The sequence below is a fragment of the Clarias gariepinus genome, chromosome 24 (assembly GCF_024256425.1).
Source record: "Clarias gariepinus isolate MV-2021 ecotype Netherlands chromosome 24, CGAR_prim_01v2, whole genome shotgun sequence".
Taxonomy (NCBI): Eukaryota; Metazoa; Chordata; class Actinopteri; order Siluriformes; family Clariidae; genus Clarias; species Clarias gariepinus.
The window spans coordinates 7,640,773-7,666,957 of record NC_071123.1 but is presented as its reverse complement, the minus strand read 5'-3'; the positions used below and the strand labels follow the sequence as shown (position 1 = coordinate 7,666,957).

Here is a 26,185-nt window from a genome sequence, read left to right as displayed (position 1 = left end):
ATGCAAACGTCATGTACACTTCATGCCCATAGAAAAAAAATTATATAGCTATTTATAAGCGCTATAAAATGGCTCATATGAAATTAAGGCAACTTATACCATTATGAGTATCTACAGTCTGACATTCACAAATAATGCCACTTATGTAGAGCTTTACAAATGTACAAAAAGAGAAGAAAAAAACATCAGACAAATGTTCAGGTTTCCACTGGAATATACTTTATTTTTTTGTAGAATAATAACTAGTACACTACATCTACTGATGTCTATACAGTCCCATGATAAGCGCTGTATAATCGTACAGAAGAGGGTATTGATCCACATGAAGGATGACTTCTAGAACACTGACAAAAGTGTGAGCAAGAGAGGAGAGGAAGACTGTGAGCATGTTGTTCCCTGATTGCATCATCAAATCATTTGTCAATTTCAGTAAAAGTCCTACAGGGAGAGAACTGTGAGCATGTTGGATTCAAGGGAAATCTGATTTCAGAGTTAATCAAAGGTATAAGAGGAAGAAACTGTTCTGAGATCAGCAGTGTTTTTATTGAAGATTTCCGAGTAAAGGTATGTGCAAAATATTTAGGGGGAAAATACAGAAAGTCTGTAGAGTAGCACTGATGCTTAGGGTTCAAACTTAGGGAAATTTTGACCTCAATTATTTATTTACTTTACAACCTCAAAATTCTTCGCTAGGACTTCAGAAAATCCAAACATATAATTTCTAGTTTTATTTCAAGCAAAATGATTTTTTTCCCCAATAATATTTCAAAAGGAATAAATAATGACTGAATAAATACATAATAAATAATTAAATAAATAAATAATGAATAAATAAGAACAATTAGGTAAATAAATAATATGCAATTAAATACATACAACATGATCAAACAGACATGGGTTTTTCGCAGCCTGGTTTCAAAGGGCAGATACTGACAAAAGCAATGATTATAATAATAATAATAATAATAATAATAATAACTGTACAGAACTAATGCACTAAATTAGTCAAAGCTCTAAATAGCAATACAACCATGTATGCAATCCCCATAGCCAAGGAAAGTGGCATAGTGCCCGAAATGATAAATTTCTGCATACAGGTGTATTCGATATGAAACAGTCGAGGAGAGCAGAGAATAAAGAAGGAGTCGAAGAGAAATTTACATTTGTATATGCATTACGTTTGTATATGCATGTGTGTGAGTTGGCCAGGTGCTCGTAATATGAAAGTCTCCTCTGCTGCATCATGCTAACTTTTCCACATACAAAGCCTTATATCGTATAGGTTTGGATATACAGTGCATAGTTTACAGCCAGAGCTTGCAGTTTACACCTTTACACATCAACATCCCGGTGTATACGTACTGTATAATACATCTTATAGAAAAGCACACAGTTCTGTTTTCCACTAGTAAAACATGAGATAAATATCATGAATATTATTAATATTTTTAATACAGTCTGTGTTTGTTCTCGTGTTTGTTTGTTCGTTCGTTCGTGTGTATATCAGTCTTTGGAAGGGGGTGGGAAAGAATATTACAGAATGTCTTCGCCGTCCATGGAGTCGTTGGTCACTCCCTGTTGGCTTACGTTCGATGTTGATCTCGTCACTTCTTCTGACCCTTGTTTTTTGTTATTTATGCAATTTGGAAGAATTTTAGGCCATAAAAGTGCTTGGTTTTGTTCTCCTGGCTTTAAGCGTCTGTTTCGTTTTGTTTGTAACACACAGGTAACTGTTAGACAGGTTCCTTTGCTCTTCTTTTTTTGGCTGCTTTGTTTAATTATGTATTACCAGTATCTGATGTACTGTAATCATCATCTGATGTGATGTGCTGGAAAAATTGTGAATGATGGTCGAATCTCAGTGCTTCATCGGTGAATGCTAAGGAAAGGGTCTGCTGCTAAGAACCCCTAACCTTCTTGCAATCTACAGACACACAAACATTCACACATTCACTCAAATACTACAGGCGATTTGAAAACGCCAATAAGCCTACAATGCATGTCTTTGGACTCCGGGATAAAACCGGAAACCCACTAAGTCCGGGGAGAACATGCAACATTCACGCACACAGACCAGGGGTTAGATGCAAACCCCCAACCTTCAACCCTGGAGGTGCGCTGCAAAATTGCTAATCTTGGCTATGATTACACCTTTTTAGTTATAATAATTACTTATTTACCACAGATATGAGGGAGTCTGAAGTGTCGTTTTAATTTGCCTTTTCTTTGATTTTCCATCCATCCTTTAATTGTGATCTGTTACTGTTCCCATCATTTGTCAGAAGCCAGGGCTCTCATAGCTGCTGTGACTGTAGTAGCTGTGCGCTTGACTGGGGCTTCGTGAGTGACTGCTGCTCCTGCTCCTGCCCCTGCTCCTGCTCCGACTTTTACTCCTGCTTTTGCTCCGGCTTCGGCTCCTGCTCCGACTGTAGCTGCTGTAGCTGTCGTAGCTCCGGCTTCGGCTCCAACTTCGGCTGGAGCTACTGTAGCTGCTCAGAGAGCTAGAGGAAGATGGACTAGGCCTGTAGTACGGTATCGGCCTCTTGCGTGCACTATAGAGAGATGCCACATTATAGTAAGTATCTTTAATACCACTGGGATGAACTATACATGCATCTATATTGTAATCAATGATTTCAATAAGTTACTAATTTTCGGAAAAGCTGGGTAAAGGATGTTGAATGTTTGAAGCCAGATAAAGTTTAAATGAGTTAATTTACTATTAATATGGTGGTAATAATGCATATCTCTGAAACCTACAGTAGCACACTAAATGTTTTGTTGGTTGAAACCAACATCTATGCAGTCTGTGCACTGGACATTTCTGTAAACTGGTAAAAAAAAAAAACCAATGTAATTGGCTTAATCACTGGATGAAAGTACTACTAATATGATTGGATTTGAGTCTTACAGAAATGCTGTACATTAATTATATAGACCTCTGACCGATAGAAAGCACTGACACTGGACACTCTGGTGGATAAAAGTGGTCTTTTTAGAATATTCTCTCTGTATAAAAAGGAATACAGCCACAGTAATTACAATATAGTTGCATGTATAGTTCATGTGTCAGTGCACAATCATTAAATGTACTTTATTTGTGACAGAAACAGAGATAATGATTTTAGGTAATGCTGTCAGAGGAAGCCATAATGCTGTGATTAGAATAAAAAAGACTGAGTGGCTGCATGTGTTAATCCGGGTTAATACATTCGCCCCTAATTATAGAGTTATATAAAAAGACAGACAAAGATGCATAATTTGTTAATATCGTACATTTACACACATAATCATTTATAAGCAGTAAGTCACCTCGAAGCACCCACACTGCTTGTGCTGCTGCCAAGCAAAGTGCTGTTAACTGGTACAGATACGGATATATTAAATTCTAATTAGAAGTGAGGAGGAAACAGACTCAAGGGTTTGTCAAGAGGTTTGTACAGAATGGAAATCTTTTAGAATTTATATTATTATAAACACACCAAATGAAGAACAAAAAACATCCCACGGACCTTTGTTTTTGAGTTATTATTATTATTATTATTATTATTATTTAGACTTCCTTTGTAGGGTTGCTGCATTATGCTTTGTTGCATATTGATCTACTTTTGTTTAAACACATAGATTTAAATTTCAAAACCTCTAGACTTCCCCTTTATCTGTTAATCGTGTGGTAGAGTTAGTATTCATCAGATGCCAACTTTGATTAAAGAAAAAAAGACGCGGTTAGGATGTTGGTTTTGGTACTGTAAAGACATTGTGTGTCGCAGCTTCACCAAATTGATTCACAAGGAGATGAGGCCTAGGAGAGTCCTGCTGCTGGGAAACAGTTACCACGGTAACCCTGCCTCCACATTCCGATACCAAGGTCTGCTGAACACCTTTGTACAGAAGTAAAAATGTGAGCTGGCCTGATTCAGGCATGTTGATCCAGAAACACAGGAAATAAATGTCAGCATAAAAATAATGCAAATGTGTAGGCTGCTATTTTACCTGAGACAGATGATGAAAGACTGAGCAAAAGTCATTTAAATTATTTAAATTTGGTTAAATTACTCTCAACAGATTATAGACACCACATCAGAGCAAATCTTGTTTTTTGTATTTATTATATACTCTCCTCTGTAATTTTTACTGTATGACTGGAAGGCTGGCAGTAAACAGAGTCGCCACTAGATGTCGCTGTATGTTAAAATAATAATCCTTGTACAATCACAAGGATTTCAATCTAAAACCCATACTTATAAATGTTGTCTTAACATTTTGTCACGGAAAAGAAAATGAATTACAGAAACCCCTTTGTAGATCATGCTTCTGAAGGACATTTTTTGTCTTTGACCAGATTTACAAATACCCAGGTTTATTTTTCTTTTTTAACATGCTGCCATCCAACACAAAAACATTTAAACAATATTTTTCATATAATTGTTAAATCCTAAAATGACATAGAAACTCTATAGGTATACATAGATATGCTAGCCCCTGTGCTCCTCCATACTCGCTAGCTAGCTAGCTAGCTAGTCACAACTGGTAGTAAATTACCCCATATTTGTCAAAGACTGACACAAGTATAAACATTTTGATATGAATTGTAAAACTCTCACATTGTATATCATACCAAACAATTAAAATTATTATCTTAATCACCAGCATAATGTAAATTGGCTACAAATCTTTGCACATTCCAGACTGAAAGTAATAAGACAGTCTTACAAAATCATAATTAAGCCAGTTTTGTATTCAGAAGGACTTTTATGTTTTGCCTTAGATTTCTATTCTGACAAATCTGGAGTGACATGTAATTTGCACTATTTTATAATGAATTGAATTTATCAAGTTTAATAGTAAGTTAGCAAGTCACAAGTACAGGCACTAACTAGTCAGGGGAATAATTAGCTTAGCTGACTAGCTAGCAATCTCTTTGTTTTGTAAATAATTCAATTTATTGGGTGATTTTATTCATTTCAGCTTGCTATCAAAGACACTTATAATTATTATTTATTCGCCTATTTGACATTTGCTGGCTAATTTTGTTCACTAACAGCCAAAATCAGTTGCTATTACCTGAGCAAATTCAAGAAAATTAAGTTGCCAATTTAAAACCATGTGTCTGGAAAGCAGAATTTACAAAGAATTTAAAAAAAAAATACATAAGGCGAATTAAAGGTATCAATATATTAAATAAAATGTTTTTAGTTAGGGTCAAATGACCACAATGCCTGGCCAAAAAAAAAAAAAAAGCTGTATAATCTATGAATACGGGACACAATGTGGTGGCCAGTTCATGAATCCTGGAATATGCCAGTGCCATCATGGAAGATAAACTCCACTACACACTTGATATGACCATACCCTGGTCATTCAGTACATTAAGGGTGTCAGCGGACTTTATTCTATTGCCACATAATGTTGCTCGAGTCTAGGCCTGGCCATTTAAGACCACCCAAGATCATACCAAAGGCTTGGATAGGTGCATGATAGGTGCATCACTTCATTCGAGAGCTTTCCTTCATAAAATTTACACCCATCACTCTGGAATAGGGTCAATCTGGACTTATCAGATCATGTGACCGTTTTCCATTGCTTCAAATCCTAATCTTTTTGATGCCTAGCAAATTCAAGACTTTTTTTCTGATTAACTTCACTAACAAGTGTTTTTCTTATGGCCACACAGCTGTTTTTTATCCAATCCTTAGCGTTCTTATCACATTGTGTGTGTGTGTGTGTGTGTGTGTATGCGTGTGTGTGTGTAGAAATGCTCTTATTTTCACTATTAAACATATCTATGTTTTTTCCTTTTAATTTTTTTATCATGCAACTTCACCAAATGATTAAGTGATCACATGATTTATTCATGATTTTTTTCCCGAAAACATTTCTTCCACTAAATTGATGCTTCAGTACTATCCTTTCAGGTTTTAATAATGTGCTTAATTTTTTTAATAATGTGCTTAATTTTTTTTTTAAACCAGCCATTTAAAACCTCCTTAGTTTTCTTCTTTGCTTGATGGTGTCCAATAATTGACCCCTCTTTAATGTTGATTTTTTTTATTTAAATTTTTTGGCCAGAAATCCCATTACTTATAATCATCTCAGAAACCACCTATACACTGCTGGAATACAACTGTTTCAGAGTTAGCAGGAACTGTATTTACCTGGTGATTCTGCGTGCCTCCATAAAGCTGGGCGAGTCTCTCCTCCTCTTACGGATGGGAGAATAACTGCGGGATCGTCGGCGAGTTCTCTCAGCGTCAGAGTAGTGAGGACTGTCCCGCTCCCTATACGTGCGGCAGAAGAGATGATGATTAAGGTGAGTCCAAATTCTCTTCAAATGTGTATGCTCCCACATAAAGAAAAGACAATTTCGCATCCTTTTTTAATTGACATGTAGTGCAGCACACACAGCAGTATCGTTAATATTTAAATCTCGGATTTTTGCATGCATCTCTTGTTAGCCTACAAAATTGCGAGATGTGTTGTAAGCATAGACTGTAAGTCATTATGTAAAAATTACTCTTAGCAATGAGGCAGGTACCTAGAGTTGTTCTGGCGAGTATGTGGGGACTTGGTCTTGCTTTGTGTGTGCTCTCGTGATTTTGAGCATGAAGAAGAGCGAACACTGCTCCATGAGCTGCTTCGTTGCTGTAGGCTTGATTTGCTCTTCTTGCGGGTGGTCGTGCGCCGGTGTGAAGTTGGTGATGCTGACACACTGCGCTGTCGGTTCTGGGCCCTACTCTGATTACGCCTTTTAGATGAATGAGACCCTTTTGCTCTGCAAAAAAATATAATAGACAACATGTTCATCGGGCCATTTTGACTACAAATTGACCTGTGCATAGTACACCAAAAGTTACCATCATAATCTACTTAGAAATGGATAAAATGGAAGATACTGTAGATAGGTCTCACTTCTTCACATGTGTGCTCTTGGCTTTAGACTGGAGATCAAGTTGGGAGTCACTGCTATGGGCAGGAGAGTGGCAGGTCCGTCCTGCCCGTTTCCCTGATGACTCAAAGGACAGCTTGCCACCTCGCTGCCGCTCATCTCCCTTTCCTGCCTCTCCCATCTGGGCATGTGTCTGCTGTCGTCCAGGGCTCCTACAGAGGGCACTGTGGCTCTTCGCTTCTCTTACGTTAGGCGAGGTCTGCCTCTGCACTTCATTCGGTGAGGAAGAAGTCAGTGACCGTAAGTTCTGTAGATGTATAATAACCAGAAAAAAAGGAAAAAGGAAAAAGAAAAAAAGGGAAAAAAATGACACAAATACACAAAAATTAGAATCTTTTTCACTTGTGTGAATGTGATGGTGTACTTGCCAAAAAAGGGCAAATATCTAAAAGAAAAGAGCTAGAAGTTTTCTGGATATGGCTTATAGACAGTCCTCTATGGTGCAGCGCATGCAATACTTGGCATGCAAAACCATAATGAGCTGGAAATTATAATCCCGAAAGAAAAGAAGAGGAAAGAAAGGGAAAATATGTGAAAAAAACTGTGAACCAAATCAAGAACAGGAGAACAGAAAGTGAAAAGAGAGAGTGAAAGAGACAAAAGAGCTGAGTGGAAAAGGAGGACTTTGTCAATTTTTTTTAAAGAAATGGCTACAAACAGAAATAAAGTGAAAAATAAGTACTAGAACAAAAAATAAAAAATAATTTTTAAAAAATCAGACAACTTGACAGAACATCACAGAAATGGAAGGAACAAAATTAAAGATTCACAATTATAGAGTCACTCGAATTAGAAAACAATTGGTCTTCTATTCAAAAGTAAATTTCTGCTTGAGGATTGCTTTTTCCTGCAGACAATTGCTGAGATGTGAACAGCGACCCATTTCCTTTTTTTTTTCTTTTTTTTTTTAATGGCTACTCTGTTTTAACTCCCTTTTGGTTAACATCCACTTACCAATAAAGTGGCATTCCCTCCTTTAGTAGGTAAGGTATGAAGAGAAGGGAAAAGTGGGGCAACATAAGTGCATCATTAGATTCACAAAATGCAAGAGAAAAAGACACAACACCCTTCCCTGGTAGTGAGCATGAGACAATACATGGAATAAAACTCAAAAAGACACACCAAATGAAATCATTTTAAAATAAAGAAATAAACATTTAGGCCTAAAGAAAAAAAAATGACAGGATGGGCTTTGGGCACTCTTTTCAGAACCACTCGCTTTCAAAGTAGCAAATGATTCTGATGACCTGATAGACGCATACAGACTAAGAGGGAAAAAAATAATTTATCATCTGATAACTAATTTATTTTAGTGAACATGCAAAGTTTTAAATGAACATACTTTTCAATACTTTCACATTAAATTTCTGCGTCATTGCAACTGACCTTTTGATGAATACTCACAATATTTATGGATGTGCCCGTTAAAACCTGACACTTCTGCCTGACCAGCCTGAAGCCAGGGCTCATAGCAGTTTCTCGATTTTAATAATTTTCTTTGCAAAAATGATAAGAATTACCCCTAAAATGCTGTCTTTGACCACCACTACTCTGCACTCACACCAATGGCAAGGAGTCAAAGTGACCCGAAGTAATTACTTTGCAATTATAACGGCTGAACCACACATGACAGGAGGCAGAGTGACCATTAGTGACATGAAGTAGGCGAGGAGAATGATATCAAGTAGGCAGAGGAAAAAGAAAAGTTAACTGTTTTGGCAACAGAAGGAATATTTTCAATATCAACTTTTTTCGGACATATTTGTTCCTAATTGTAGCACAACTGTGATAATTGCTGTGCTCCTTTAGGCTTAATGTGTTGCCATTTACGTTTTGTAGATAAGTCACTTGAGGTAAGTAAAGAAGGTTAGAAATTGTAAAGAGCTTAAAATTTGTAGCTAGTGATGACCTACGTTGGATGCACATGTTATAAATAAAATTCATACTGTATTTCCTGTACATTTAATTTATTTTTAGCCAGAACTCAGCAGGAAACGTAACACTTATAAGTATAAGTATATAACTTATAAGAATCGTATTACAGCAGGTTGAGACATTGTTCTGCCAAAACACATCGGAACGACATTGTCTTTAAAAATTTGAACGGTGTTTTTTTGGTATAAGGTTGAATGAATGACCCTAACACAATGGGTAAATGTTTTTGGACACTAATATTTCACTAATGGGAATAACAGCCCAACCGGAATAAAAATGCAGCATGTACAGTACACACCTCAGTCGGAATAGTCTTGCCCGATCCAATCCGATCTGAATAAATGAAAAGGTGGTGTAAACCTTTGATAATCTGTTCAATAGGTAAACAGTTGCCATGGAAACGCTTACTCTAACTGTTTTTGTTGGAATAAATATATTCTCTCTCCACATGTTTGCCCCACATAACATTTCTGGAAAGGACATTTTGCTTCCAGTCCTAATTAAACTGATCAATTCCTAATCAGTTCACTACCAACAGTCTTACCTTTCATCCACTGGATGTCTGGCTGAGAAAATAGTACTGATTGGCTCCTTAATGTTACATAAAAATTTCATACGTACATTTCATATATACTGCATGTAAAGCATCTAACCAATCACAGAAGAGACTGCATTCTTGTAACCAATTAAAAGACAGGAAGTGAGATTTCTGAGAAAAGATTAAGGAAGTCTAACATCTAAGTTTAAAACCATATTTCCAGCAAATTAATGCTTCACAGTGGGCGGAACTACTTTGCGCATTGTCCAAAAGCGTGATATACTGACGTATTGCTTTTAGATCAGCGTCCACCTAAACAGATACGTTGAAACCTCTGATAGGAATAATATTATTTACAATAATGATGCTGAACTTCTGTTCACACAATGTAAGAATGTATTGCATGTGGTCAATACAGCTTGAAGTCGCAACTAATTAACTTTTTTTTGTACACCACGTATTGGCAGGTCTCTTGATTATTGTAGCATTGTCTCCTAGTTTAATTTTCTTAAAAAAAAAAAAATTTAGCAACGTTGCATCATGACCCCCAAATGCAATGCTAGTGATAGTGATAAGTCTTGCTGGAGCACCTCATAAAGCTTTGCTAAATATCTGAAGTACTGTACAGTATATCCACAACATCCTAACTGCAGAGCATCTGCTTTACAGAACTGATTCTGACTTTATAGTTCTCTCTCTTTCTCTCTCCACCATATCCCAATTTAATGCCTAGGTAGAAGACAATTGTCTAGTATTTTTGACTTGACAAGTTATTTTATCGCACACATCATTTGAAAAAGCAGTATACATGCATATACTAGCATCAGCAGCAGGTTCCATGTTGGACTAGCAATAAATACTCACCAACGAGACCCGGGTTTTGGCTTCGTGCAGAAAGAGAAGGAATAAAACCTGATGATCATCTGGATAAGCATTCCATTTCATGGATGCATTTAATTTGTATTTGCAACATTACTGTATGTTAGGGTCATTCATTTAACGTTATCTCACCAGCACTGGTCTAGCATCATTTAATTAATGTAATCTTAACAACAATAGGGTCCCAATACCTGTAACGTTTTGACAACCAAAAACTCCTGCTTTACTCCTGCAAATAAACTCCTATTTATTTGTGGGGCTTTTTTTGCATTCTATAGCTCGCTTGTGTAAACGGGCAGAAAAAATAGGAATGTCCTCTAGCAACCCAAGCAGATCAAGGTGGAAAATCTCTGCCGGTGTGAGCGCAGCAGAACTCTTTATTTGGTGGTAATCTCAAATCACACATTTTTAGGCTGTAAAAGCTTTTAGGACTAATTAACAGAGTAATCAACATTTACACACAATTATATAATTAACTTCTGTGTTTTTGTAGCGAAAGTTAGACTTTTGTACTGTAGCTTGAGAACTACAATAAAGAAAAGGAAAATAAATGTGTCAAACAATAATAAAAACAAATGTACCATAATCACCAAGAGACAAAAGGGATGCGGCACAGACATGAATGCATTCTAGTCAAATAAAAGAAGAACAGAGAGAGAGAGAGAGAGAGAGACGAGAAATGGACTTGAGGGGAGGGCAGTGTACTGACCACTTCAGAAATAGAGCAAAGCTAAACTGTAATGTTGAAAAAGAACCTTTATAAATCATAGAGAACATATTACTAAGAAAGGAAAACAGAAGAAGAAAAAAAAACAATGAAAAGTTATCCGCCAAAGTTTTTTTTTTAAATATATATCATAGATAAAATGAGAAGAAAGAGAGAGAAACAGTCAAGCTAGGGTGCTTGTCACATTCTCATCTGCATAGAGACCACGTGCGTAGGCAGAGCATTACCTACCTTCCATTTCAATCAGAGACACGTATGCAATATTGACAGAACGAGAAAGGAAGAAAAAAGGAGGAGGGGGAAGGAGAAAGGAAAATTCTCCGCAGCGAAATGGGAAAAAGACAATGAGTTCTTTTTAGTATCCCAGTAGCTAATTACTTGGTCCACAAACTCAAAAAGGAGACCAAACCAACCAAAATGTTAGCCAAAATTAAATTTGACAAATAAATGAGAAGGAAATTGAACCAATCCCCTTGACCCAAACAACAACAAAAAAGAGAAGAAAAAAGAAATCGACATGAATAGCTGTCTTATTCGCTCGGACAAATGTACAACCATGTTAAAGTTAAGAAAGTTAGGGCATCTAAATTACATCATGAGTCGAAATAGACAAAAACCAAACCCATGGTACAAACTGATCCTGCGAGAAGGAATGGAGAAGGGAATGAACATGCACACTGTGGTTGATGGGGCAAAAAGCATGTCAGGACGACAGAGAAGAGAGCCACACACACCACGGATGGATAGGAGGAGGTGGAGAGGGGTGTCGAGTGCTAGGATGAAGAACTAAATTCAGCACACTGAAAAAAAGGGACCCCAGTCATATATTCGGAATTTGTTTTGAATACTGTATATTAGTACGCCAGAGACGCTGGTCAGGTGGAACCCTGTCTGCTTTTAAAAATTGCCCACTTTTTTAGAAAAGTGAAAGATTTATTTTTGGGGAATTGTTATGAACATTTGGGATGTAAAATCTGTGTGTGCGTGTAAATGATTGTAAATGGCTTGGGTCCCTTTAGTGAAACACTTTCACTAAAATGCTGTCCTATTTATTTCCAAGTTTTCCATTTATTCCTAGACAGTATAAGATGTAGGAAACATCAGAAAGAAAACCGCAAATCATTTCCGGAGTTGCTGGGACATTAAATCAATTGGTGGGGAAGGAAATTTAGTATTAAGAATGTGTAATGGATCTGCAAAAATAATGATATTTTTTAGCTTGTAATGTAAAACCTCTTGTGAGCTACAATGCGTTTAAGTTACTGCTATTTAAGGAAAACTCCAGCGCTTTTCAATCTAACTTTTCCTGTACTGAGAAAAGAACACATAGCTGTTAAAATTTCATAAATATAAGGAACGCACATAATTCTTCAGTGGTGTATATATTCTGTCTGTTGCAAATTGCACCTCTGCTGCAGAGGAGTTACCATCCTCTAAAAAAAAGAAAACACCAAATTAATAAACAGCACCTTAGATTAGAGCCATTATGAAGGCTTTACATTTACATGGATTTGGCAGATGCTTTGGGAAGTGCTATAAAGTTTCCATCATTGGAAATTTTCTACTAAACTAAATGCCAGAATTGTTTTACAATGTAGAAAAAAAATTTAATCAATAAATACCATGGAATTGGAAGGCATGTCCAAACTTTTGATCAGTACTGTAGGATATGATAATGCAGTATGGGTGTAATAATATTACCAGCTTTGGCACTGATCAATGCAGGGGAAAGTAAGAAAAAAACAGCACATTTAATTACTTTGTAATTTATAAGTGTTAACTTAAGTGTTAAATTTGCCATTTCATTGTAAGCCTTGTTAATTTTCAACATTAAAAGCCTTGTTAAAAAGCAAGATTTTTTATTTTCTTTTATTTTTCAAGCTTAAATTAAAAATACCATATTATTTCATTTTGTATGAATTTTTGTTACTTTGCAAATAAATGCAATTAACTAATTATTCAATCTAAACTTGTCTAATGTGAGCTAAAATAAATAGATACTGGTAGATTTTATTTTGTATTAATAAAACAGTTTCGTTTACCAAGTTCTGAGGACCATGATTGACAGGAAGTGGACAGAGTTTCTAGGCAGTGCCAGTTACATACCAGACTTTAAAGCACATATGCCATCCGCTCAGATTTGAGATTTGATCTCAAGTTTGTTGCATTTTTAGATCTTACGAATGCCCTAACTAATGATTAGAACTGAAATTTTGCAAGAGATTTGCCTGAGCAAACTAACTGAGCCAAACCGAACGCCGCATAAGTTGCACGCACATCTGAGGGCCGTTCAAAAACTTGTTTGCGCCCGTGGAAAGCCAAACGAAGCGAGTTTTTGGTGCACGCTTTATTGAAAGCATAGCACCATGGGTCCCAAGAATGTTAGGAAGGACAGTAACAAGAATAAAAGGGAGACACTTTCAGTTTCATTTTTTAAGCAGAGGTTCTAAGATGAATCAAGAATTAAGGTTAAGTTAGGTTTAACGTCTATTTATTTGATATCTTACTACTTTTTTTTTTTTACATGTCTTCTCTAAATATTTAAATAGTTTTTATTTGCAAAAATATTAAAGTGTTGAGTGGAAATTGGTAACACTGGTAATATTTTGGGGCGGCTAGAACGGATTATCTGCATTTACTTTATTTCCTATGGGTAAGAGCTCGCCTAATTTAAAATTAATCACCTAAATTTTACTCGATTAAAATTGTATGCTGAGTTATCACTGTATTCCTGGACTTAAGGTTGCATATTTAAAATGTTAATTAGATATTCAATTTCATTCTATCTTAAATGTGTTTGTAGGAAAAAGGTTTTCTGTTCTTTTCTCAGTAAGGAAAAACATTACATTTCTGGTCCATGTTAATAAGACACTCACTACAGACGTAGCAGATAGAGTTTGAAAAATGCTGGAATGTTTCCTTTAACAATTGCATCACTTTCAACCAACTGACTGGATACCACATGGTATAATGTACAGCGAGTTGGCATAAAAGTTTTAAACAAAAATAATAATAAATAATCACAAGCTTATGAACATTCCCATTAATACAAATATACATATATTTTTCATCTAAAGCAGAGAAGAAACAGTGATCAGAGGTGACGCTGCCACCCAGAAGGTTACATGCAGGTCAGAGTGATAGTCCACAAGAAGCAAGTAAAAAGCAGCTCGTTTCGAAACACCAGCTGTCGGGTTTGTGATCAGTCTGGAGGAAAAGGGGTCTACGGTGTTACTCAGAACATGAGCGTTCAAACTGTGTTGACAAGAAAAAACTCATACACGTACCCTCTTAACCTACTTGGTCCTGCTCCAAAGCATATGAGTGCTTTTTACACAAACAAGACAAAAAAGTTTGTGCATTTATTTATTTATTGAGTTTGTGTGTGGGAAGATACCACCTAAATTAAATAAAGGCAGAAATGAAAAGAGGAATGAAGCAAGCAAGTGAAACAAGTAAAAAAAAAAAACAGCACATAAGACCTTCTCAAAGAACGCATGCAGGTCACTATGAGTAACTCCGACTAGTAGTTCAGGTATCGTTCATGGTCACAATAATATTTTTGGTGTACGTTTTCGATACACTGATCATTTTCACACTTGTACTCACAAGATACTTGCTTGCTTTTGATTTCAGACTGAGAGCAATTAAATAAAGCAAATCAATCTTAAGCTGTTAACGTCAAATGGAAACCTGAAATGATAAATGCACTGGCCTTTTTTTTCTCGCTTTTAATACTTTTTATCAAAACTCATCAGGTTTACAAATCACAACTAACAGCCTGTTTAAACTTTTTTTCTTAATAAGGCATTGAATTGATTTTTGCTAAGGCACTTAATTGTGTCTGAAATTTATTATACAAGGGCGTTCAAGTCAAACCGGGACTTTAAACACAGTATGGTGATGAGACTCTTAGCCATAGTAAAACATATGAATGCTGCAAAGTAGACGGTACATCCGTAAACGGCAGTTCTGGCCGAGGTAACTCGGCGCCCATGGCACACATTCCTGTAAACATTCAGTGAGTGGAAGCCTAATCCTTGAAAATCAACAGATAACTTGTCACCAGCTTGCGGGAGAGGCACATATGTCTGTGGCAACTGTGTACACAATCATTCACAAGCATTTGCACATTACAGGAACTCGGTTTGGAGTCATTACCACATTCCCTGTACAGTCCTGACCTAGCTTCAAGCCGTTTGCACATGTTTGGTCCATTAAAGGAGTTCCTGGAAGGCTAGTGTTCAAGATGTGAAGTAGGCAGTCAGATCTTGGCTCCGGAATACTGAAAAAACTTTCTACCTTGATGATATCCAAGCACTAGTAAAAAAAAATACACTGAGATAAGTGCATCAGTGTAGCAGGGGATTATATAAAGAAACAACGTGGGTTATTACTCTCCTAACTGCGTTCTGTTGTTCTGGACAATCAAAAGTCCCGGTTTGACTTGAACACCCCTTGTATCGTCATCCGTATTTCGTTTAGGCTGAGGAATGGTCAAATTGTTTTTAAATTTTAATTCTTGAGTGAAAGTGATTTATATTCCTCAGCAAGTCAACTGTGATCGTTTCCTTCTTTGGTTCATTTGCAACCTGTGATGCTTTAATATTAAAAACATTTAATTTGTTATCAACAGAAACTGCTGTTTGAAAAAGAAAAAAAAACCTTACCCAACTAGCACAAAATCCAGCTGGGAATGCAAATAGTCATCAAACAGAGCCAAACAGGCAAAAGCAAGATACCAAAGAAAGAAAAAAAAAGAACTAACCAAAAAAAAAAAAGAAAAAACTGAGAGTGAGAACAAACAGTCAGGTCAGTTATGAGGCAGTGAGAGACAGAGCAAGAGAAACTATTTTGGATGAGGGAATTCGAGTGAATGGTGCAGGCGGAGGGCACAAAGGCAAAATAGAGGAGACTACATACATCGCTGCTTTTCTCGCCCTCTAGTCCAGAGTGTTTGCCGTTGCGAACACGTTCGCTGTGGTGGCCGTTCTCCAGACTGGGACATGGAGATGCACTAGACCTCTTCTGTCTTTCCGTCCTGTATTTCAGGTTGGACCTGCGTAGATATTATAAAATCCTCTCGTTAATCAGATGCACTCTGGGGGTCTTAATAGGTTTGTAGTTACTTTTAATGAACAAGGTACAGTTGAGACCAAAAGTACAGTATAATACATAATACATATAATATAATAATACAAGCATTTGGTGAGATGGACGTTTTTGTAATGCATTCACGTATGCTGGTAGCGTTAAAATCTTTATGTTTTAAAAGTAATCATACTGTAACTTTATGTTTTACCTGAAACATATCTAAAACTCAAATGCACTCTTTAAAACACTCTGACGCCTCCCCCGTCGACACACCGGAAGGTCTCCAGTATAAGCAGTTGTTTTTATTTTTTTTAATCGTTCACTTATGAATGCTGTGTTGCCGGTGCCCCTATGTGCCGCTTGAGTGTTAAGGGTAAGACCTTAGAAAAAGAACTGTACAGCACCACAAATCTGCTAACCCCTTTAAGAGCAATTTCCATAAGGGACTATTGTCATCTGAACGCACATTTGTATGTAAATATAAAGTCTTGGGACAGATTGTACTTATCCAGAGTGACTTATGTTTATCTTATCATACAGTAAATCTGAGCAGTTGAAGGTTAAGGATTACAGTACTGGGGGTTAAACCTGGGCCCTGAGCTACCACCACACAGACCGGTCATTGTTTAAGTATGAGGCAGAAATTAACTGTCAGAGATGAACAAATTTGTGAAGCACAAGACAACAAAAACAATCTGATGAAAAAGTTTAGGTACTCTCACCATTAAGAGAGTCCTACATCACCATGGCCTGAAAGGGAAGATGCATCTACAGTAGATTAGGATTAAAAAAATTAATTTTTTTTCTAAAGTTTTTGGCCATAATGCTCAGCACTGTGGCTTTTTCTCAACTGTCTCCAATTCAACTGTAAAACATGGGAGTGGTAGCATCATGTTGTGTGTGCTGTCATTACAATAGACAGAATCAGAATAAGAAGGAAGAATACTGAAGCAACACCTCAATACACCAGCCAGAAAGTTAAAACAATCTTACAGCAGGACTTATTATTAAACAAAAAAACGAAATTAACTAAATGACTCAAAAAAATATTTGTTCATTTTGATGAACGAGATTCAAAGAACCGAGTCACTAAAATGATTCAAACTTCCCATCACTTCAAAAAAATACATCCGTCTTATGTTACAGGAAAACTTTTTACTGGTGGTTGCAGCTTTACCTTTTGTACTGTACACAGCGTTGACACGGGAGACTTCTTCCCATAATGTTAAATAAACAAATCTCAAATCTAAGAAGGAGAAATTATTTTCTTTACTAGAACTTTAATCAAGTGCAGTACTGTGCAAATGTCTTAAGCCACCTCCTCATCACTTTATATTAAATGCAATTTAATGATTTTAGTTAAATGAAAGAAATGGGAACAAAGGTTTTAATGTAACAAGCTGCAAAATGTTTAAAGATACAATAAATAAATGGTTGTTTATGTAACAACTTCAGCAGCAATCTCATTTCCCCTCTCGTCTGTTCCAACCATCCAGCATTCAGCATCACCAGTATACTAATCACTGGCCTGATCATCTGTCATCACCTGCACCTGTTTCTCACTGGTCCTATGTCAGTTTTTATCCTCGAATGACCAGATTGACATTTTGAATGTAATTCTGTATAACCTGTTATGAGGAACATGCTGCTTTGTGCTAGCTAACCAGATTTAAGGTTTACTTTTAAAACTTTTAGCCTTTTCTACTCATGGAGAAAACGACCCTGACATATAATAAAGGATAAATATTTCCCTGCCTGGGACCTATGTTGTGAAGGTGAGACCAGAAGCAGATGGACGATGTTAAAAGGAGTGTGTGGTGTGGTCAGGAATGTGCGTGTGTTCTCGCCATCACCTGCTGGGGGATCTGGAAATGGTGGCTGTAGATGAGACAGAGGCGCTGCGCGAGCTGCAGCAGCTACCTCTGCGCTGGGGCCTCCTGCTGGTACACTCTGCTGGAGATCTGGAACACACACACACACACACACACACACACACACGCACACACACAAACACATGCAACCAAACCCGAAAGTGTGCAAAAGCATGAACACAAACACACACACACACACACACATGTACAGTACACAAAGATTCACACAAACACACTAATGCAAGCTAATGAACAAAACTGACAAAACTCATGGTCACCTTCATTTTTTCCTTCTATTGATTGGAATCATTTCAGGCTGTTCGTCCTACTGGTCACTCAAACGGCACATTAATACATGTGGAAAATAGAGGGGGGAAAACCCACACTTACTTCTTTCTCAGTTTACTTTTGTCTTTGTGTTTGTTTTTTGGTGTGCCTGATCTGGAAACAAAAACAGAAATGACAACAGTTTGAACATGACTTGAGTATTGAGTTCAGATGCAGTAAATCTAAAGATCCCTCCCAAACTATTTCAAATTAGTTAATGATGTCTGGACACATGGGAGTTTGCATGTACCTGTGTCTCCTCTTCCTTCTGGACCCAGATGTGGATCTAGGAGAGACAGAGAGAGACAGAAAGACAGAAATGAAAAAGAAAGTCAGCTCATAAGTCTAAGTCATTGGATCAGAAAAAAAAATTCTCGTCTTTTGTAGTAGGTATATGCCACTAATTCTCTCCTGCCATAATTTATTGCAGGAGATTCAGTGTGTGTGTGTGTGTGTGTGTGTGTGGTTTATAAGCCTGTAGCAGCCCAAGCAGGTCACAATCATTTTGTGTGTTTATGAGGCAGAAGCAAGTGAAGGAGGAAGCTAGATGAAGCTGTCAAAGTGACACAGGGTGTGGGAACGAATTGCTGAAACTCTCCTGCTGAGAGAGAGAGAGAGAGAGAGAGAGAGAGAGAAAGAGAGAGGGAGGGAGAGAGAGAAAAGAGATGGAGAGAGAAAGGGGGAGAGATGGTGTCTGGCACCATTTAACTCTTACTATATATATATATATCTATATCTATATATATATATATATATATATATATATATATATATATATATATAGTTTTGTTTTACACACTATAATGTGTCACAAACTTTTTTTTTTTTTACTATCCCCCCAGATTTTCTCCCTAATTTAGTCATATCCAATTCCTCCCTGTCACTAGGGGGCTCCCACATTAAGGCTACTACCACCAGTGTACACAGGTAGGTCCCACATTAAGGTTATTACTACCAGTCAGTCAGCTTTCCTCCAAATAATGTAACTGCTCGCTCACGCCCCATTGGGGACGGCATAACACACTCAGAGGATAGCACTCCTTCCGCTTGCGTGAGCTCACAGAGACCCATGACTGGCTGTAAAGCCGTGATTAATGCGAGAGCTCTATGTGCACCCTGCTAAGAGAGCTCGACCAATCAGCTCTCTCCAGGCCCTCGGCTACGAGAGGCTACAGCATCACCCGAGAATCGAACCAGCAATCACCAGATGATAGGACGAGCGCTTTACCTTAAACTAGTTAACGTTACAGCTCCATGGTTGGGGGTTCAGATCTTGTCTCTCGTCTGTGTGCATGGATTAATGGGTAATCTGCTACAATCCAAAAACATGCTGTAGAGGCTGACCGGTGTTTCAAAATTGGCCATAGTGTATAACTGGGTGTGTAAGTGTGTGTAATTGGGCCCTGCAATGGGTTGCCTTAGCGGTTAGCACTGTAGCCTCACACCTCTAGGGTCAAGGGTGCGATTCCTGCCTCTAGGGGTGATACTTTGGTGCAGACACTATGATTTAAACATTGCGTAAAAAACATGGGAAATGGAGTTATGGCTTTTTTTAAAAATCACACAAATCTCACACTTATATAACCAAAACAATTTTGAAAAAATATTTTGCCATTTGTGACACACTACCCTTCTGACTCAAAGAGAGCGTGCACAAAAATTTTCTTTTTAGTTGGAAAAAAGAATAAATGGAGTTATCTCATTCTGCTGTCAAACTGTTCACATATTCACTATGTGATACAATAATAAAACAGTAAAACAATTTATTCAGCCATGAAACAATGCACAACTGAAAATCAATCAAATAAAATCTTACAATTCTCTAGAAAATTTTTAAACGTGCAGAAATTCACGTTTAATGACCAAAACACAAAAGTCAGAGAGAATGTCACTGTAACTTTTGTAAATTTGTGATTTCAGACCTTGTTTTGCAATTTGCTCTAACATTTTACAACCCCTTCCAGTGTTCGCAGTCATTCAGGACTGTAATAATAAATGAACTATCAAAGAAACATAAAATTGTGAATTTTGAAATAAGTTTTAAAATGTTAAACGATGTGTTAACACGATAATAAACGATTAAATAAAACCATTGCTGCAGTGTGTGCAATGAAAAGCTCGGCATTTTACACAGATACCCCTTCCTCTATTTTCTCTGCTCGAGGAAGCTATCTGACCCTAGGGACTCATCTCTCTCCTCTCTGCTCTTTTTTTCCTTTCCTTTCTCAATCCATAATTGATTGGGGGATTTTCAGCCAGACAAGGCCATTGGACCAGAGTAGATTCGGTGCAGCATGAGAGGCAGACACAGAGTAGGAGCGGGGGAGGAGCACGACAGGGAACGAAAGGACTGCTAAAGAAAGGACGGAGACACCAAGGACTGTAGGTAATTTGCTGAAAGGCTCATTTTTCTTTGACACTTTGAAGGTCTTACGTTGTCATGTTTCGTGAACCAGTTCAGAGAGAGAGAGTATAAGTGGGAGAATATATAGAAGATCTCTTGTTAGCAAGAAAACTAAAAATACTAACCAAAAAAAAGAAATCACCAAAAACCCTGTAAACCCTGCAGCCTCAGTTTCCCCTTCATAACCGACAGAGTGAAGCCTGAGTGTTTTTTTTTTTTTTTGGACCTCCTGTCTACTTAAACCAGTCTGGCCAGTTTACTACCAGTAACCAAGCAATAGTCAAAGTGACTCATTACATTTACCCAAATTAGATTTTTATATTATTATTATTATTATTATTATTAATAATAATAATAATAATAATAATAATTAATTCATCTGCATTGACTAAATAATTATTTGCATATGTAAATACTGTTATTTGTCAGTTTTTCCTACTATTCTGCACAAAAATGTCTTTTTTATTGTATTTTATCCAGTTGAGCTTGTACCTTGTCACTTTCAGCGTATCTGTCAAAACATTAATTAAACAATGTCAGTTAATTGCTGAATTCTGTATTCTTTTTTTTATTTTATTATAATATCATAAGTCAGGGTGAGTTGAAATTATTTATAAAAAATATACACTGCAGGTACTGGGGAAAAAAATCTCCTAGTGTCAAGAAAAAAAAAACATAATGCACTGTGTTGTTTAGTTTGATGTTCCATTAATATTTAGCTTGGTTACTTTATCATACCCTGGTTTGATTTCTAAGAAATGAAACACAACAGAGTGTATTCGAGAGCCTGCAGTGGGATATTGCTGAATGGAAAATTAATTTTTCTATTCCAGCATTTATCAAAGTGTTTTTTTTTCTTTTTCCCCAAAAATGTTTTTTTTAAATTGACACGTATAATCGATTTACAGTTACGGTTATGAAGTGGAAGTTAGTTTCTGTTACCAGTTATAGAGTTGTTTTCTTATCCACGTCTTCTCTTTTGACAAATCGTGTCACAATATAAAAGATTATTTCAAATGAATTCTAATCATTTTAATGTAATCTTAATACAAAGAGTATTCAAGTCAAACTTGTGTACTTGTGTACTGCACAGAATATCGCAACACAATTTTGAGAGTAAAATCTAATGTTATTTCTCTATACATTATTAATATTTATGTTAATATATATTATATAATATTATTATAAGCATATTTATAAGAATTTATCATCATGCATGTTCATGTGAGAGACTGTGACCTGCGTTGCAATGTGAATTTTGAATAATAATCATTTCAAATAAATAGTTTATAGTAATAGAGTAAGGTCTCTCACACACACACATACTCACACACACACCAACACACGCACCTGTCTCTCTTGTGCTTCTTGCCACTCTTCTTTCTTTTTCCTCGCCGTGTAGGAGATGAGCTGTCAACCCTGTGCATCACATTAGGACAGACAGGAAAGAGGCATGAGACACAAAGACAAATCAAACGCAACACCATTTCCACAACACAGTTGCACACACACACACACACATATATAATGTTGCACTCTTGGCAAATCTCTTTTAAATTGCCTGCCGTTGTTGCTCCTGCTCTGTGTAATCTTATAAAATATGTTTTCACGCTCTCACTTGTAACTTGTACCTTTGGTGCCACTTCTGCTCGTTCTCTTACTGCAATGCTTTAGATTGCCAATATACAATCCTCTCTCGTTCTCTTTCACCTTCGTATATCGCTGTTATTTTCCTGCTTGCTTATTTTGAAGAAGTACTTCAGCAAATAACTCACCATTCCGTCACTCACAACACTCACTTCATTATAAACACAACCCTGCCTTGTTAATACGCCCATCTAATCCGGCCTAATCTTTAGACTACGAGGTAACAGCGATGTCATGTATATACTCACATTGTACAAAAATTATATGCACCTTTCATGAAAAGTTTTTTTTTAATCTTGGGATATTGTGTATTTTATATTTCGTTTTTAAGTAATGTAGTTAATAGTTAAAAAAAAAAAAAATCCCTACAAATAACACATAGTAAAACATCCTCAGGAAAGGACAGGGGCAAAAACGTGTAAATTAAAGACACTTGAAGAGGGATTTGTACATTTCCACTATGCAAAAGCAACATTTTATCTTTGGATAATAGGGCGAGTGCTTTACCACTGCGCTACTCAGAAATGTTTTTCAGAAACGTTCAGACAACCTTGGTGAAAAATTAGCATGTATAAAGATTTCCATTGTTATGGAAATTTGTCATGTTTTACAAATAATATTAGATAAATAAACATTATAATTATTATTTATTTTTAACAATTAGCTTTTTAAATAATAATACCTTTATTATGACTACAATAAAATATATAAGTGCAAAACGTCTGATGATTTCTGTTACAGAAGATATAATAAAATTACTCTGGTGGTTGAGAGTAATATCTGAATGATTCTATTTATCTAATACCATCAATTCTGCCTTTTCACTTGAAATACACTAATAATTTATAATTTCTCTGAAATCAGGAATCGATGTATCGAAAAACAGCAGCTTTCGTGAAGAAACCAACCGACTGTGTCTTCTGCCCTTCTTCTTCTTTCTTTTCTTAGGTGGAGGAGAAGGAGAGCTGCTGGACTTTCTTTTGGCTCTGAGTATAAAAATACATGAAAGAACAAGAAATAATTCATGAAATTCAAGAAGCCATGCTGTTGGTTAAAAATTGTAGTCATTGTTTAAACTGCCTGTCAGGACACATTCTGGAAAAAAAAAAATCAAAGATGTAAATCATTGTGCGTTTTTATCAGTGATTTGTTAAATATTCTGATTTTGTGAAAAACTACATGGAAACACAATCATGGAGAGACCGGGACTCTTACCTCCTACATCACTTGTGATTCCATCAACTGTACTCACATCGACTGATTATTGAACTTTTTCTAAAAAACCTTTTAAAAAATCTGACCCTAGGGACTGGTTCGCTTCTTATTAAAAAGTCCTGCCTGTCAAGTTCGGCCCTTTTCACATTTTCCACTTTTTTTTCTACCTGACATTTTTGGCACCTTTTTTTTCTGCTAATAAGCCACAGTGTTTATATGAACCCGCAGCCGTCTCTGCTAGTGTTGTCAAAGCCTGACAATTTGCAAATTCACAATGCATAAACACAGCTGGATGAAAAACCCTACTTCTGAGGAGGCGAACGCTTGAGGTTGTTAAATAAGTCAGCGAATTTTGTCAGTCTGCATCTGTGAGCATGCTTCAATTTCAAATATGCTTCCTAAGTCTCAGGCACAAGGAAAACAGCCATTCACATTTGTGTTTTTCATAACATTAAAACGTTAAAAATAAATTAAAGCTTAAAATCCATGACAAAAAAAAACATCCAGTCACAAAATATTACAATATTTTCTAAGATCAATCAAAAATGCCCAACTTTTGAATAATATGTTCATTTATGCACTCAATACTTGCTTGGGGCATCAGAGATGCATGGAGGTGTTCAGTCTGTGGCACGGCCAAGGCATTATCGGAGACCAGGTCGCTTTAATATCAACCTTAAACTTGTCTGTATTTTTGGGTTGGGTGTTTCACATCTTTCTCTTGACAATAACCCATAGACTGGGTGTGTGTTAAGGTCATGCGAGTTGCCTGGACAATCAAGCACAGTAATATCTTGGTCGGCCATCAAGTTAGTGGCAATGTTGGCACTGTGGGAAAGACCTGCTGGAAAAGCAAATCAGCATCTCCATGAAGACTGTCAGCAGATGGATGCATTAAATGCCCTAAGATCTCCTAAAAGATGTCTTTATGACGTTGGACTTGATAAAACACAGTTAAGCAACACCAGTAAATGACATGGCTCCCCAAATCATCAGCAACTGTGAGAATTTCACACTTGACTTCAAGTAACTTGGATTCTGTGCCTTCCTTTCTTCCTCCATCCTCTAGACCTTGATTTCCAAAAAACAATGCTAAATTTACTTTTACCTACAAAGAGAATTCTGGACAATGTGCATCAGTTTTAGCCCATTTTCCGTTTTCTGTGCTTGGTGGCTCTTGATGCACTGACTCCAGCCTCTCTGTAAAGCCTCCCCGAGTTCATGAATTGGCACTGCCTGACAATCTTCATAAGAATGCCTCAACCCCTGTTGTTTGTGCACCTTCTCCTATCACACCTTTAATTTCTAGTCAGCTTTTCATGAATATTCTTCAGTACATCTGTGTTGTACCCACCTTGTGAAGGGTGGGGAGGATTATCTTCTGGACGACTGTGAAGTCAGCAGTCACTTCTACATTATACTACTGTACATGGTACGATCAAATACAGCAGTAGAGCCCTACACAGTAAGGTACACTAATCCCCATTGTTAGTGTACATGTCTGACATATTGTACAACACCGTTTGGGTACTACCTAACTAACTATGGAAAGCTTAGCAATACTTTTTCTTTCATTCTTTATTCTTCTGATCGATATAGTTTTTCATTTTCAAAGCAGGCATTTTTAAAAATTATTTCTACAGTTTCTTTTGAGGCTTTGTCATGTAAATGTAATATTCTCATGAGCCGCAACAGGAATAATTTTCCTGCATATCGGGTCTCAATAATTCAGCAACTCTGAGATGAATGCTGCCTGATTCTCACTGAATAGAAAATTATGAATAGAACCGATGTATGTAATGTGCCCTCCTGCCTTTTCACTTTCTCTCCGTCTCTCTCTCTTTCCCACTCTGTCTGTCTGTGAACCAAAAAGATATGTACTTCCAGAGTACGTCTTGTTACCTATAGTCATCACGGGTGACAGAATCTCGATTGTAGTAGTCTCCATGCCATCCGTAGCCATCCTCATAGCCATCAGCGTACCCACTGCCCTCTGCATCCACTTCAATATCAGGGGGGAAAACTGTCACCCTGGGAGAGACGCATTAACGCATGTGATTAATATGGAAATGTTCATGTGTTATTATTTTTTATGCAAATTAATCATATTTTCATGTTTGACCCTAATGGCTTCCCACAATCACAGCGCGGTTACTTAGATGAATCAGAAAACATCACCAGGTGTGCTGAACAGCAAGTTTAATTGTAAAAAGAAGAAGCTTTCCAGATAAAGATAAAAAGTTGTGTGCTGGTGCTACCTTCAAGGGAAACTATTTTTACCAAATGCCTGTGCTGTATGACACTGAAAAGTCTATAAAAATGAAGCAGTTACTTTTATTGCACTTACTGGAAACTACTGGACATCGGTAGTCGGATAGTCTCCAGTAAGTGGAGTAACCATAACTTCCTGAGTGTAACAGCACATCTAATCGATGACGAATGGCAACTGCACTTATTTACTCTGGTTGTTTTAAAACAGAACAAAAGCATTTTGCCAAGGAATGTGAGGGCCAATTGCTCTAACCAGTTAAAAAGGAGATGATAGACATGGTCACTGCTATAAGGAACAGACATTTACAATTCAAGGGATTTTAATTTAACA

The 26,185-nt window shown here is 36.9% G+C and overlaps 1 protein-coding gene across 1 annotated transcript in view; it reads right to left on the bottom strand.

Annotated features, from left to right (window-relative positions):
* Window positions 1-210: 210 nt before the first annotated feature.
* Window positions 211-26,185, bottom strand: part of srrm3 (serine/arginine repetitive matrix 3) — a 100,213-nt gene continuing 74,238 nt past the window's right edge. Inside the window, exons 4-14 of the mRNA XM_053485986.1 lie at window positions 25,486-25,614; window positions 23,277-23,354; window positions 22,072-22,140; window positions 18,568-18,603; window positions 18,381-18,431; window positions 17,973-18,080; window positions 15,949-16,084; window positions 6,910-7,193; window positions 6,536-6,772; window positions 6,156-6,278; window positions 211-2,552 (exon numbers count right to left, since the gene is read on the bottom strand). Coding sequence (XP_053341961.1) covers window positions 2,279-2,552; window positions 6,156-6,278; window positions 6,536-6,772; window positions 6,910-7,193; window positions 15,949-16,084; window positions 17,973-18,080; window positions 18,381-18,431; window positions 18,568-18,603; window positions 22,072-22,140; window positions 23,277-23,354; window positions 25,486-25,614 — 1,525 coding nt within the window. The 3' untranslated portion in view covers window positions 211-2,278. The remainder of the gene's footprint in view (window positions 2,553-6,155; window positions 6,279-6,535; window positions 6,773-6,909; window positions 7,194-15,948; window positions 16,085-17,972; window positions 18,081-18,380; window positions 18,432-18,567; window positions 18,604-22,071; window positions 22,141-23,276; window positions 23,355-25,485; window positions 25,615-26,185) is intronic.